Source organism: Leptopilina heterotoma, unplaced genomic scaffold (assembly GCF_015476425.1).
Source record: "Leptopilina heterotoma isolate Lh14 unplaced genomic scaffold, ASM1547642v1 Lhet_44, whole genome shotgun sequence".
Lineage (NCBI taxonomy): Eukaryota > Metazoa > Arthropoda > Insecta > Hymenoptera > Figitidae > Leptopilina > Leptopilina heterotoma.
Genome location: NW_025111084.1, coordinates 406,320 through 422,859, shown reverse-complemented (window position 1 = coordinate 422,859; position 16,540 = coordinate 406,320). Strand labels below are relative to the sequence as shown.

Below are 16,540 nucleotides of genomic sequence, written 5' to 3'. Positions count from 1 at the left end.
ATTCAATATTCAATATCAATAATTAATAATCGTTATTAATAACGATTTTTCAAATTTTCATTTTTAAATTTAAAAATATCAATATTGATAACTAATAATCAATATAATATAAATAATTAAAAATTGATATTAATAACTATTTTTCGAATTTTAATTTTGAAATTTGAAAAATTATTAATATTGATAACTATTAATCAATTTTATAATTAAAAATCGATATTAATAACTATTTTTTAATTTTCATTTTGAAGTTCGAAAAATTATTAATATTGAGAACTAATAATAAAAATTATTAATTAATAATCGATATTAATAATTATTTTTCAAATTTTCAATTTCAAATTTTAAAAATTATCAATATTGATAATTAATTATCAATATTATTTTTTTTCCAAATTTTCATTTTGAAATTTTAAATATTATCAATATTGAAAACTAATAAACAATATTAATAATTAAAAATAGAAATTAATAACTATTTCTTAAATTTTCGTTTTGAAATTTTAAAATTTATCAATATTAATAATTAATAATCGATTTTAATAACAATTTTTTAAATTTTCATTTTCAAATTTGAAAAAATATTAACATTAATAACTAATAATTAATATTAATAATTAATAATCTTTATTAATAACTATTTTTCAAATTTTTATTTCGAAATTTGAAAAATTTTCAATATTAATAACTATTTTCTAATTTTCAATTTCAAATTTGAAAAATTATCAATATTTATAACTAATAATCAATATTAATAATTAATAATCTTTATTAATAACTATTTTTTAAATTTTTATTTCGAAATTTGAAAAATTTTCAATATTAATAACTATTTTCTAATTTTCATTTTCGAATTTGAAAAATAATCAATATTAATAATTAATTATCGATGTTAATAATGAATAATCGATATTAATAACTATTTTTCAAATTTTTATTTCGAAATTTGAAAAATTATTAATATTAATAATTATTTTTCTAATTTTCATTTTGAAAGTTGAAAAATAATCAATTTTATTAATTATCAGTAATAATCAATATTATTAATATTGAAAACCGATATTAATAACTAATAATCAATATTAATAATTAATTACTAACATAATTAATTTAATTAATTAATTATTTGTAACAGCCATTTTTTTTGCTTTGAGTGCGAGCAAAGAATTTTTTTTTCCTCTCTTCTAATTTTGTTTAAATTGCTTCATTATCAATTCACGTCGACGATAAAGTGCTCTATACATATTTCGCATGTCAGAAAAATTAAAATATTTGAAAATTTCATGAACAATAAGCGATGGTAATTTATAATTTAACAATTTTTCGAAACATTCCAATGTTTCATCGATTAATTGTCGTTTTTCCTGCACCATACTAACACGATTCAAAATCATAATTGTATAACACGGAAATAATGATTTAAGATAAATTAATTTTAAATTTACCAAAATTTTCTCATTCTTCAAGTACAATAATATTTGCGTTTCATTTTCCGTTAAAATATCATAGTAACTAATTTGTTCGTAAATTTTTTTCTCCTTCATTTCGTTCAATTCGTCTTTACATCGTTGATAAAATTTCACCATATTCTTCCCGTTTGCTAACTGTAAATTTTCCTTGTTAATAAATTCTTGTCTCGATTCCATAAATGCAAGTTTTGTTAAAAATAATTTTGCCAATCGAACAGAAGCGGGGAGTTGTGATTCTGTTTTATAAACGTAGAGAATTAATTCGTCTTGTAATGATTTATCAACTATGTGCAGTGGTGGTCGTTGATTATTATTTAGGGAATTTATACTAAAATTATTACTCACATAGTCGAGTAATACTTTTGTAGCTGTGAAATCGTTGCTGAAAACTGCCAGGTGGAGAGAATTGTTACCGTCCTGGTCCGTGGAACTTGGATCCGAACCATAATCGAGAAGAAGTTGGAATAATTCCTCATCCTCGTGATCATTTTCGCTGGAGAAGGCGCAATGAAGGGGGATTTTATTTTCGCAATTTCTCGCATTGAGATCGGCTCCAAAATCGAGGAGGAGTTGAACGACCTTCTTGTCCTTGTGACAACGATTCAGGGAGATGTGAAGTTGGGAATTATTCTCATTGTCCTGGAAATTGATACCAGTACTCATGAGGTGCATAAAAGTTTCCGTCTGTCCCCTGGCGATGGCGTGTGAGAGTGGTGTGTATTTTTCAGCACACACCCAACCTAAATCGGCACCAAATTCAATGAGAATTTTCACAATCGGCAGATTTCCGTTTGATGACGCGAGATGAATGGGTGAGACTTTTTCGCCGACGACGTCGGGATAGCAACCATTTTCCAGAAGGGTGAGGACAATTTCCTCATTTCCGTTGTCGATGGCGACGAGAAGTGGTCGGATACTACCGACTGTGTTTAAATCGTAAACGCAATCGCTGCAGAAGTTGAAGGATTTTATGCTACTATCGTGATCGGTGACGTAAACATCGGCGCCGTTAGCAAGCAGGTATTTCACGATTTCGGTTTGATTTTTCTGAACTCCGGTGACTAGAGGCGTAGCGTCACTGAGATTTTTTGCATTTATGTCCGCACCTTTTTCGAGGAGAAGTTTGACAATTTCCAAAGAGCCGACGTAGACCGCACAGTGTAGCGCCGTTAGACCCAAAGCTCGCTGGTTGACATTTGCTCCACTCTCGAGAAGAATTTGGACGATTTTTGGGAATTGATTCTCGACCGCAAAGTGTAAGGCACACTTTCCACTTGGTCCCGTTTCGTTGACATTTACTTTTTTCTCTATCAGGAGCTGTACTATTTTCAAATGCCCCTTTTCTGCGGCTGCTATCAAAGGAGTTAGATAATCATCACTGGGAGTATTCAGACAAGCGCCGTACTCGAGGAGAAGTTTCAGAACATTTATCCTCCCATTTAACGCTGCTACATAAAGGGCCGCATAACCATTCCAATGAACATTGCTCTCGGTGTAAAACATACAGAACTCTTTTACAGTGTCAATGGATCCTTTTTCGACAGCCAATTCCAAAGCCGTTTTTCCCGAATCAAAGTCAGAAATTCCTTTCGTTTTCAAAAGAATTTTTAGAAGTCGGGTTTGATTCTCTTGAACTGCGGTGTGAAGCACTGATTCCGTACACTCGGGATGATAGAATATTTTACCGAACTTTAGTAATAATTTGGTGATTTCTTCTTTGCCTTTCTTGACCGCGAGGTGAAGGGGTGTGAGACCTTGATCGCAGGGAAAGTAGATTGATTTCCTGCTCTCTGGTTCGTTTTCTAGGAAAAATTGGACGATATTCTCAAGATCGTGCTCGACTGCGAGGTAAAGAGGTGTCTTTCGATTTTGTGCAATTGCGTTCACATCGGCTTTATACTGGAGGAGAATTTTTATCATATCGTCCGAGGCATTTTTCACAGCAGTGTGTAGGGCTGTGATTCCATTTTTCCACGAGACGTTGGCATTCGCTCCCTTACTCAGAAGATAGTTGACCAATTCGGTTTTATTCATTTTCACAGCTGTCAGAAGAGAGGAATAATCGTCCTTCAAAGTCGGAATGTATTTGACGGTTTTCTTCGGGTAAACAGGTTTGTAATTCACGAGTATCTCGATAATGTCCCGATGATCCATTTCGATTGCCCAACAAAGGGGGGTTTTACCCCTTTGATCTTTTTTGAAAACAGAAACACCGATTTTAAGTAAAAAATTCACTATTTCACTGTTTCCGTTTATTGTCGCAATGTGAAGGGGCGTTTGACCGATTTCTGTCGTTGCGTTGAAATTTGCATTCGCCTGCAGGAGAATTGGAATTATTTTTAGATTCGAACACTCGGCGGCCAAATGCAAAGAAGTGTAACCATATTTTTCGTAGGAATTGACAACTTCGTCGATGCAGCAACAAATTCTTTGATTATAATTAAGAAGTGTGGTGATAATATTTTTTGTTTCCTTCTCGAAATTATCGGGCGATAGGGAACTTTTGGAAATTATTGAATTTCGATAGACGACCATGTGGAGAGGTAGATAACCGTCGATATTGCGAATTTCGAGTGAGGCATTTCTGTCTAGGAGACGTCTCACTAGTGCTGAATTACCGTGTAATACTGCCGAATGCATTGGTGAATTTTCACGATAATTTCCCTTGTGATTGCCGGTAATTTCACAATTTATATCGTCGAGTAAAAAATTGACGATATTTAGGTGTTTGTGTAAAAATGCCAGCGAAAGCATTTCGTAGTCAGGATGCCAATTATTAGTCTCGGATAAAGAATTTGTTAGTTTTTTCAATTCCTTCAAATCGCCGAAATGAATTGCAGTGTATAATTCGTCCATTATTTTGTCCTGATTTTCGATATTATCCACTTCGTCCATTTCATCTATTTTATCGACTTTATCCACTAAATCCAGTTCATCAATTTTATCCTCTTCATCCATTTCATCAATTTTATCGATTTTATAAATGTTGACCATTTTTTTTTTAAATTCTTACAATCACTCTGTAATAATTTTCAAATTTTGCAACTTTTTCCAAATTTCGATGATTTTTATCTCCTTATTTCTGATACCTGAAAACATGAATAATATTAAATTATTGAAAACTGTACAATTCAATTGTTAATTATTTTATTTAAATAATATATATATTTTATTTTATGTAAATAATATTTATATTTTATTATTGGAAAAATATTATTAAAAATTGAATTTTTGCAAAGAATTTTACTATTTTTAAAAATAATTGAATTTTTACGAAGGATTTATTAAAATTTTAGAAAATAAATGAATTTTTTCGAAATATTTTATAACGAATTAAAAAAAAAATTGAATTCTTTCATGAAATTTTTTTGAAAATAATTGAATTCTTGCGAAGAATTTTCTTAAAATTTTTTAAATTAATCGAATTTCGGAAAAAAAATTTTCTATTTTTGAAGATAATTGAATTTTTTGTAAGAATTTTATTATTTGTGAAAATAATTAAATTCTTGCTAAGAAATTGATTAAAATTTTTAAAAATAATTGAATTTAAATAATTTAATTCTTATAAAGAAATTTGTTAATTTTTCGAAAATATGTAATTGTTTTCTTTCGAAGAATTGAATTAAAATTTACAAAAATAATTGAAAATTGGTAGAAAATTTTTATTAAAATTATTAAAAATAATTGAATTGTTTCTAAGGATTAATTTAAATTTTAGAAAATAATTGTAATTGTTCATAAAATTTTATTAAAATTTTGTCTAAAAAAATTGATATTTTGCAAAAAATTCTACTATTTTTAAAAATAATTGAGTTCTTACGAAGAATGTTATTATTTATCAAAATAATTGAATTCTTTTCAAGACTTTTTGAAAATAATTTAATGTTTTGAAAGAATTTTATTAAAAATTTTGAATTCTTTTAAAGTTTGAATCTGAAATTATTCAAAATTCATTTAAATAATAGTTTTTACATTCTCATCAAAAATGAGAAAGTCTTGTTTAAGTTAAAAATACATTGAATAAACACCGAAAATTAATCGGAATTTTAATCTATTTTATTTCTTGGAATTATGAATTACTATGCAGAATATTATCGTCTCAAGTATCACAGATATCAAACGTACAAAGTTTTGATGTAAGAATTTTCTCTAAATAAATTTACTTTGTCCTGAAATTAAAATGTAAATTGTCAAAATGAAAAACAACGGAAAAAGAATTTCGAAGAATTAAGAAATTTAAGAGAAAAAAAACTATATACCTAAATTTGATAATCATACTAAATTATCTCGATTATTAATATAAAATACGAATTATTTCAAAAATTAACATCTTTAATTTAATAATTAAAATTTTACATTTAAAAGAATTAAATATAATTAAACTATATGTTAAGAATTTCAATAGTTTTGATTATTTTCGTTATTTTCTTATTGATAACATAACCTATAAAATTTATTGCCGCAGAAAGAATTCATTTTAAACACTTTAGCCAATTGTTTAAATGTAATGAAAGATTTTTACAATTACTTGTATCATTGTTATAAGTAAAAATTGTAACGTTCACTGTATGTCATTTACAAGTAATTATTTATAAAACATTTAAACTTTTTCACTATAATTAATAATACTTTTTGCACATGTTTTCATGATAACTTTGTATGCTTTGTAACGACATTTTTTTTCTCCTTCCTTCTTTACCGATTTTGAAATCTCCTATTGGCCAATTTTATTCCACCAATCGAAATTAAGAATTCAAAAATTAATTAATATTAATTAATATTGTTGATTAAAAAAATAATTTAAAAAAATAAAAAATTATACCGGTTTAAATTTACAAAACATCTAAAAATGTTTTGGACTTTCGATTTTTTCGATTTTCGCTGTTTCGAACATTCGGGGAGTTGAACTTTCGAGGTTTTGAACATATTACAACAATAAAATCAATAAATAATTACTTGAGTTAGTTAAAATTAAACATTGTCTCAAAAAACAAACGATTTTCGTGTTTTTTTTTTACTTTTCCATGTAATTCGCCTTTATCGAAACTGGTTCTCTCATTGGCCATATTCAAATTTGCGCGGCGACTCAACAGGCCAATGAGCACGAACAATTTGTAAATGCGCCTTTAGTTTTTAAACCTCTCCCATTGGCCTGCTGTATCCCCACGTAATTTTGAATCTAGCCAATGAGAGCGCTAGTTTCGCTAAAGGCGAATTGCATTTAAAACTCAAAACTTCCAAAAATCGGCCATTTTTTAGAGCGCCACCTACTTACATTTGGCGGACAAACCCGGAACTAACGTTTTTTCCCATAAATTAATTAATGTAATTATTTATCAATTTTATTATTGTGAAATAATTGTAAATCAGTTGCAAGGATGTACTTTAGTTATTTATTAAACAAATTTAGTAATGATTATTGTATTAATTAATAAAATCTTGAGTCTGTGTACTTAGGCGCGAAATTTAAGTTACATTTAACAATTTAATGTCGATTTAAGAGAATAGAATAAATAATAAAAACAAGTAGAAATATAATAGAATATATTAATAATTCTATTAGTTTTTATTAATAATGATTAATAATAAATTATTAATGAATTATTAATTTAATTGTTAAATAGATATTCAATGTTTTTGGAACGAAGAATATGATTGGTTAATATATACAGCACATGCGCATTTTCTGAACGTAACTCAAAAATTTCACTTGTGTCGGGCGTTCTAGAGAATTTATTTTTTCTGAAATATACTTTTTTTTGATTAGTTTCAAAACGTAATTTGGAGTTGAAAGTCGTGACTTGTCTGTAGATATATTTTCTAACTCTTTTCTCGTCTATACTTAATTTTATTCTTTCGGTATTCCCCAATAATAAGGACGAATTTATAGGTTACGACGTATTTTTCAGTTGTCGTCGCAGTAAACAGACGTTTTGTAGTTTAGTGCAAGATGCTGCGGAAAATTTTAATTTTGCTTTGTTCAGCAGCGATATTCGTATCAGGTAATTATGATAATTTATATTAATCTCTTATCCCAGCCATCAATGACGATATTTCCTTTAAAAATAAATTCAAGTGAGAAATGTCCATGACGTTGCAAAAATAATTAACATAATATGGCTTTTTGAGAATTGAATATCATTTTTCCTCCTTGATTTGTTGGTAATTTTTTCTATATTAAGAATATTTTTGGAGCATAATTATTTTCTGTAAATTATATTTTGTATGACAGTAATTATTACGACTTTGTTTTTTCGTTTCTTTTTTAACATACTATTGCAATGACAAATTTAGATACATTCCAATCCCCTTGTCGCAATGAGAAACCGGAGAGTTTAATAAAGAGATAAAGAGTGTTTTGTAAAAGTAAAGTGTCTCTTACAAAATAATTAAATAGGATAATAGTTCGGGGGAATAGCATTTGGTGAATTGTGAAGGTTATTTTTTGACCAATGAATCATTGTAAATGAGAAATAAGCAGTTATGTCTATTAAGCATTTTTTATTATAAAACAAATTTTGTCTACAAAGAAAATCTTTTTAAAAAACAATTAATATTTTATGTCCTCCTGAAGAGGAATCTAATTAATTTCTTTACTAAATTCGTTTCAAGTTCAATAACTTTGTTACTAATAATAACTTTATTTATTTTAAATTGTTTAATTTTCGAATTCGTTTTATTAAATTTAAAAATGCCATTTTGGATATTCGGTATTTTCTATTCTTGATAATTTTATTTCAAAAGAAATTGCATTTTTTTCTAATAATAATAATAACAACAATGAAATCGTACATTTTTCTTTATATTTCCATTTAAATGCCATTATCTCTAGCTTCTGTTTGTTTACAAAATACAAACTGGATTTAATATGATAGTTGAAATCAAATTTCACTCTTCTTTTTTTTCTCTCCTCTTCATAATTCTTTTGTAATTTCACTTTTTCACGTGACTGATAAATTCCTTGATAAATTAAAATCGCAAAACAAACTGTTCATTAAAGTTTGTTCACACACAATGTGTCTATACGATAAATTTTCTATACTTTAGATAAAAAAGGCGCAAATTCTGAAAAGTTTGTAAAAATAGTCCCTCTTCTTTTATTATTTAAATACGTTTATGAACTACTATTGTTATTCTTTATCTCTATTCGCAGAAACACTTCATATATAAACTATTGTTGAGTAAGAAGAAAAATGTAAATTTTGCTAAAGTGAATGTTCTTACTTTCTTATTTTTTTTTGTCGCGACTTATTTGTTAAAAGTTATTTTCTGATTTTTCTCTTGAGATAATTTTCAAAATTGATTAAATAATTTTCCTACTTATTTGTTTAAAAAAAAAGTTATTTTCTGATTTTTATCACTTTAGATTATTTTCAATATTGATTTTAAATGAACAATAATGATAATTTGTCTAAAATTGAAAAAATAAATTGTGTGTTAAAAATTATAGGATTGCCACAGGTCAGGGAAATTAGGGAAAAGTCAAAGAAAGTAAAATTGGTCAGGGAAATCAGGGAAAAATAAAATTAAATATTTGTGCCAACCCTGAATTAGTATGTAATTTTTTATAATTATAAAATAATTATTGAAAATAAATTCTTAGTTTGTTGGGAAATCTTGGGAATTACAAAAAAAAAATAAAAAAAATAAATAAATAAAAATGTTTTTATTTCGATATTTTCGATTTTGCATTTTTATTTCAATTTTTCAAAACAAAGGAAAAAAAATTGATAGTAACATTTGATTAATAGTGCATAAAATGATGCAACTTTTAACAAACTTGAGCGGAAATGTTCACCCGTTTTATATTTTATTCTTATCGAAAATGGACGGAGAAGAATTATTGCTCATTAAATTAAATTTATACAAAGTTGCAATTATTCTTTTCATTTATTATTGAAAATTAATAATTGTTTTTCTAACGTTTCCATCACTTATTTTCGATTTTTCAAATGTTTTTTATTTTATTTTTATTTACAGGAAGATTTAGGCACCAGGAGGGTATTTTTTTTTTGTCTTTTTTGGGAGGCCCTCCCAGATTCGTGACAGTTTTTATTTCTCCATTGCGGTCTAAAAATTTCACACTTGGAGTTTTTATCACCAACTATTAAAACTTTACGAATATTTCTTTCTCTGACTAAATAAAAACCGAAATGCAGTTGCCAATCGTTTTTATTTTAAAGCCACATTCGTTTGAACTTTAATTATTTTTATTTAATTTTTATTTATTTTTTTATTATTTAATTTGTTTTATTTACTTACTATTATTTAATTTTTTTAAAATTAATTTTCTATTATTCAATTTTGTTATTTAATTTTTTTTTATTTATTTTTTTTTATTTAACTATTTTTATTTACTTTCTAGTATTCAATTCTTTTGCTTCCTCATGAGGAAGCTTTGCATTGGTGACGATTTTCAATTTTTCAAAACAAGGTTATATGGACTCATTTTCATCTAGAACATATGTATATTCAATTATGAGCAAATGTCCAGATGTATGTGTGTGTGTATGTATGTGTGTATGTGTGTGTGTATGTGTGTATGTGTGTGTGTGTGTGTATGTCACAAAAATTGTGTACAAATTATCTCAGACAAATTTTGATGGATTGTCCTGAAATTTTGCAGGTTTATTGCAGTCATTAATACCTGAAATCTGACACAAGGATTTTCAAAAATATGTACAAAATTTTTTTTTATACAATTTTTTTAAAATTCAGAAAATTTTTTTTTTTGTATTTTCTGAAATAATTTTTTTATTTGTTAATATTTTTATTAATTATTCTCAAAATTACATTCCTGGCAAGAAAACGAATCGATTGATGTATACAAAGTATATATTTTATCAAAATTTATAAAATTAATAAATATTTTTCTTTTTCACAAAAAATTCAAATTTGGTATTTTTTTCATAATTAATTTAATATTAATATTAATATTTTGAAATGATTATTCTATCATAAAATAGAAGCAATTGGCTAATGAAAGTGTAAATTTCACCAAATATTTATACAACAACTTATAAATGATTTATATAATTTTATTTTTAACCAATCTTCTGGACGAACCCTTTTGTACATAATTTTTCAAAAGTTTGCAAAACCGCAATTTTTATATATTGAGGAAGCTTAATGGTCATAAAATGAACAACTTGTTTATTTATTTGTTATTATTAAATTCGTTTGATTTATTTTTTATTAGTTTTTTACTGATTAATTTTAATTTCTAATTATAATTCGTAAGGATTATTGTAAACGGTGAAATTATTGCTAATAAATATCGTTATTTCGACTCTTAATTTTTGCTACTAAAAAGTATATTATTGTGATAGGAAACCGCAAGAATAAATTAAAATAAATAGTAAGCACGTTATTTTATATTCCGGGTCCTTTATCAGTCGTACGTGGAAATATGTTCAAAGTAAATTCTAAAAATAAATCTGACTCACGATAAAAGATCTAATATAAATTAAAATTTGTCTTTATATGTTTGTATTATTTTAATTTTTAATATTTTTCACTTTTTTCATTTTCCCTTCTGAAATTTTATTTAGAAAAATGTATTTATTCGTTTCTATTTGTAACTATTTGTATTTATTTGTATCTATTTGTATTTATTTGTATCTTTTTGTATTTATTTGTATCTATTTGTATTCATTTTTGTTTATTTATATTTATTTTTGTTTATTTGCATTTATTTTTATTTATTTTTGTATATTTGTATTTATTTTTATTTATTTCTATTTACTTGTATTTGTTTTAAAAAAATTAGTTTTTCTTTATTTGCTGTTACTACATTAGTTTAATTTTTTTGCAGCTGTCAATGAAACGGTTGGAGAAACTAAACCCAATTCAGTACCAGAAACTAAATCTCTGAATGAAGAAATAGAACATGCGCATACAACATCAAAAACAACTACAGTAACTACACCTACGACGACAACATCAACGACACCTAAAACAACAACAACAGAAAAAACAACTACAACATCAACGACAACACCTGCACCGACACCACCACCGACAACAACAACGACAACAGAAAAACCAACCACCGTTGGCCCGACAACAACAACTCCAGTTCCTGTTCCTACGGATAAAAAATGGTCTCTCAACGCAACGAACGAAACCTGCATTGTTATTCAAATGGCTGCTCAGTTTGAAATCACATATCCTCTCAATAAAACGGTAAAAAGGATTAATTTCATTTTATAATCGACAAAACTTGAAAAGCAAATTGAGTGAAAAATAATTGCAGTAAAAAAGGAAATTGAGTAGAAAATAAATGGACTAAAAAATAATTGCAGTAAAAAAAGGAGTAAAAAATAATTGCAGTAAATTCTAAAAGAAAATTGAGTTTTTAATTTCAATTCTGTTAAAATTAGTTTCAATTTTAAAAATTTTCTCTCAATTCTTTGAAAGAATTCAATTATTTTAATAAATATTAAAATTCTTTCCAGAAATTCAATTACTTTCAAAAATTTTTTTAAAAATTCTTGTCAACATTTCAATTATCTTTATATTTTTAATTAAAAATTCTGTGGAAATAATTTTTTTGAAAAAGCTTAATCGAAATTTTTGAAAATTATTTCAAGTTTTTATTTTCTAATATATATTTAATTGAAGAATCTGTGAATAATCGGAATTTCGTAAAATTGAATACAAATGAATTCGAAAATTCTCCAAAGAACTTTATTAAAATAATTGATTTAAAGAAGAAATTTATTTAAAAATTCTATAGAATAATAATTGAATGGAAATTATGAAAATAATTTTGAAGAAGTTACAGTAACAATATTTTTATATTATACTATAAAATATTGACTTCATCACTCGGTTACCTTTAATTATTACAAGTTATTGTTGTTTTCGAACAAATTTACATTTAAATAAATTTGTAAATAAATGTGATAGAACATTTTTTTTTTGAGTATCTACTAATTTTTAGAGTGAATCAGAATATTCTTTAGGATCAGGGAAAAAGTGAAAATTTTGTCTGAAAATCAGGGAAAAACAAAATTAAATTTTTCTGGCAACTCTGTTCCAGTAATAAATAAACAGAGTGAAAAATAATTAATAAATTAATTCATTAATAATGAGTGTAAAAATAATTACAGTAAAAAATAAACAGAGTAAAAAAATAAGACCATTAAATTATGTGAAACATAAATTTACCACTAATAATATTTTTTTATCATATAGTAATAATTTTAGTTTGTAGATAATAATCATAAAGCATTATTTGCTAAAATTTGTTCTCTTATTGTAAATTTTCATTTGCAGGCTCATTTCACGCAAAAATTGAATTTACCAGCAAACGATGCTGTGGTAAATGGAAGTTGCGGCGATAAAGAACAAATTATCATTCTCTCATGGAATTCGACAAAGGGATCAATTAACGACTCGTTCTCGCTTCATTTCCTTAAGGATGAAAAGAATAAGAAATATACTCTCCATCACATGGAACTTGTCATTTTACCACAGGAATTACCAAAATATAACTCTACATCCAGTGAGTACTTATTAAAATTCACATACTGATTTTTTTAAAAAAAAAGATAACATTTTTCTCTTTGCAGAAGGTTTTTTCTTTGGAAATGATTGATTTTTCTTTTTTCTCCAGATCAAACATTGAAATTCGTTCACGAGACTGATGAAATACCAACAGGATTGGGCAATTCTTATCGTTGTTTGAAAGAGACGAGCTTTAAAATGACCATGGCAGGAACAAATGATACGACAGCTGTTGTCAAAGTCAATGATGTTCAATTCCAAGCATTCAAAACTGATAAAAACACTTCTTTCGGCCTTGGTATGTATATTATTTTTTCTATTGTTTTCATTTCTTCTACTTTTACTATTATTGGATTACTTCTTTTTTGAGCGCATGAATTTCCCCTTTACAGATTATAAGTTATAAAATTTTCGTCTAATAAATATTAGACGAACTTTTATATTAGATGGAATTTTCTTATAGCTGAATTTAAAAATTTCGATTTTAAATTAATGAATTAAGGTTTTTTTTAAGAAAAAATTGTTTCATAGTAAAAATTTTACTTATCAGGTCATCGAACTTTTATTTAACATTAGTTTCAAATTGATAGTTTCGATTAACGATCTTTTTAATAAAATGAAATGTAATCTTATCAAATTTTAATTTAATCTATTGACGGAATTTTCATTTTTTCGAAAAAATATAAAAAATTTCGTCGCGAAGGAAAATTTTTAAAGGAATAGAATTTCTGATAATTGAAACTTTAATTCATTTTAAATTCTTTAAAATAATATTTCTTTTAAATTATAATTTTTAAAAAAATGTGCTTTATTAGACATAATTAAATATTTAAACATTAATCATTGCATGATTTTAAATTCAATTATTTTTTGTATTTTTTAATAACATTTTTTTCGAAAGAATTCAATTATTTCCTCAAATTTTGATAACATTCTTCGAAACAATCAATTATTTTCATTACGATTTTAAGAAAATTTCTCGAACGGGTTCAATTGTTTTTAAAGAATGTAATAAAACTGTTTTAAGAAATTTCATTATTCTCAAAAGTTTTGATAAAATTCTTTGTAAATTTCAATTATTTTTAAAATTTTATTAATGAGGATTTTCAAAAATTTTATTATAATTTTTCGCATTTTCAGAAATTTTAATAACATTCCTTGAAAGAATTCGATTATAAAAAAATTGAATTGTTGTATATAAATTATTTGTATTTTTCAAAAATTTTATTCAATTTCTGCTAAGAATTTTATTATTTCTGAATACAATTGAATTCTTACCAAGAAATTTATTTTAATTTTGGAAAATTATTTGTCTAAGTATTTTAATCTAATTTTATTTATTTTAATTTTTAATTTTAATTTTAACTATTTTAATCTAATCGACTTTTTTGCGCCTTAAAAACGATTCGAGACCCGTGTTAAAATTTTCACTAAATAATAATTCAGGATACTTTAAACTCCCAGTTTTTAAATTCAACTGTATGAAAATTCTACTAAATTATTAGTTCAAAAATTCATTAAAGAGAATTTAATAAATTTTCTAACTAATAATCTTGAAGGGATTACTATTCGCCCTTTTTTATTCAATTTAATAAGAAATCAAGTTTTAAATTTTTAACATAAGAATTTAAAATTTATTTAATTTATTTTTAGAGAATATAAATTTTTAAGCACTTCTATTATAAACTGCCGCTTATAAAATGCTTCCGAACAAAATTTTGATTATTTAAAAAAAGGAAATATTCGTTTTTGAAATTATTGGGGAAAATTAGAATTTTTGATTTTCTTTTTCCAAGCAATTTCTTGGAGTTGTGGAAAGGAGGAAAAATGATAATTTTCTGTAATTTTTCACAGCTGAAGACTGTGCATTCGATACGCCGGACGTGGTGCCAATTGCTGTTGGCTGTGCCCTGGCAGCGTTAGTTGTAATCGTATTGGTCGCTTATTTAATAGGACGTAGACGTGCTCAGGCTCGTGGTTACCTCAGCATGTAAATTTCAAAAGAAACAAAAAAAAAAGAAAGAAGTCTCTTCTTCTTTTTCTTTAGATTTTATATTTACTATCATTAAACAATTATTCTGCCTAAAAAGTTCAACTTTACCAAAAGGCGTTACTTTTGTTAAGAAATTTTTTTGAGATTCGTTTTTTTTTGTATACGAGCACAATTTTGATGCCTTTTTTCTCAAGTGCTCATTCCATAATTTTTAATATTAGAAGTCGGAAATCCACTTGAGTTTGTGGATTGATTTAGTCATAAATACGTAGAGAGCTGACCGAATAGTGAAAATTCATTCAAATCCAAAGGGAGAAATTTCTTATTTTGAATTTCAATCATTTTTGACAAAAAGAATAAATAAATAAATTAGAGAAATTAAAGTTGATCGAGTCTTTAAATTCAAATGTGACTTTTTTGACAAAAAGTCACGAGAAATGAATTTTGTCTCTAAAAATTGGAAATTGAAATTTTCCATCGTTGAATGAAATAGAAAAATTTACTTTCTTAAAATAGAAAAAAAAAAGTTTTTAAAAATAAACGAGAGTTCAAAATAGGAAAAATTTCCCCCGTAAGAATTGAATAAATACGTAAGATATCAGTTATGAGGAAAAGATCAGGAAAAAAAACTCGTGAATTTCCCAAATTTCCTTTCCTGAGATTTTACCTTCGGATTTTCGTTCGTGAAGTTTGTAACGTCTTTTGATTTATTCGATTATAATTGTAAATTCGTACATATAATTTATATTATAAAAAAATTATTTTTTCCCAGATGATTAATTTGTAGGTAATTTTTTTTAGATTTATCGCTTTTGTTTTAAACAAATTTTGACGACTTTTTTTCGGAGCATTTTTGTTAAGCATTTTTTCCTTTTTTTTGTTAATTTTTTCAATTTTTTTTTTCTCTTCGATTTCGGATTGAGCAATAAATTCACTTGATTCAACAGTCTGTGTGTCGAAAATCAATTTGACTCTTGTGATATTGTGATGAAGTTAGTAGAGAGTAGGGATTTTTTAATAATTATTTTGATTCAAATTGAATATATGTGATAAACTCTGTTTTTTTTCTCTCCTGCTTTTTTTGTAAGTATAAATAACCAGTTAATCATAAGACTGACTGAATCGAGCGAATGAAAGTCATCCATGGCCAAATATGGACCGTAAACTTTTTTGCGTAAAAAAAAAATATGTACATATATTGAAAATAATATTAATAATTAAATGAGGAAAAAAAGAGCAAACTCTACTTTTCAATTATATGAAAAATATATAATGTGTCATATTTTAAAATCATCAATTAATATTCGTTAAGAATAAAAAAAAAATTATTGCCACAAAATAAAAGGCGCAGAGAGGATTCTTTATTCTGTATTCCTGTTGTAATACTAATGGCAATAAATAATTGGAAAGTCAATTAAAAAATTTCTTCTTATTATTTCAAAAATAGTGAATAGTAATTTTACTATTTATAAAGATAATTGAATTCTTGGGAAGATTTTTTTTTGTAATACTTGAAAATAATTGAATTTCTGTGGAGAATTTTGACATTTATAAAAATAATGGAAAT

The 16,540-nt window shown here is 25.6% G+C and overlaps 2 protein-coding genes across 3 annotated transcripts; one reads left to right on the top strand and one right to left on the bottom strand.

The window, feature by feature from the left end:
- Nucleotides 1-1,099: 1,099 nt before the first annotated feature.
- Nucleotides 1,100-6,152, bottom strand: LOC122506831 (ankyrin-1-like). Of its 2 annotated transcripts, none has more exons than XM_043619179.1 (2): nt 5,998-6,152; nt 1,100-4,558 (listed from the first exon to the last, which is right to left on the bottom strand). In XM_043619179.1, the coding sequence occupies exon 2, from the start codon at nt 4,461-4,463 to the stop codon at nt 1,185-1,187; it is 3,279 nt and encodes a 1,092-aa protein (XP_043475114.1). In that variant the 5' UTR covers nt 4,464-4,558; nt 5,998-6,152; the 3' UTR covers nt 1,100-1,184. The 2 variants fall into 2 exon arrangements, with proteins under 2 accessions (XP_043475114.1, XP_043475115.1); XM_043619180.1 differs by lacking the exon at nt 5,998-6,152 and adding an exon at nt 5,914-5,937.
- Nucleotides 6,153-7,163: 1,011 nt separating this feature from the next.
- LOC122506830 (lysosome-associated membrane glycoprotein 1-like) lies at nt 7,164-16,395 on the top strand. The gene is made up of 5 exons (XM_043619178.1): nt 7,164-7,471; nt 11,284-11,654; nt 12,750-12,978; nt 13,090-13,278; nt 14,835-16,395. Exons 1-5 carry the CDS (start codon nt 7,420-7,422, stop codon nt 14,972-14,974), a joined length of 981 nt encoding a protein of 326 aa, XP_043475113.1. The 5' UTR covers nt 7,164-7,419; the 3' UTR covers nt 14,975-16,395.
- Nucleotides 16,396-16,540: the final 145 nt, after the last annotated feature.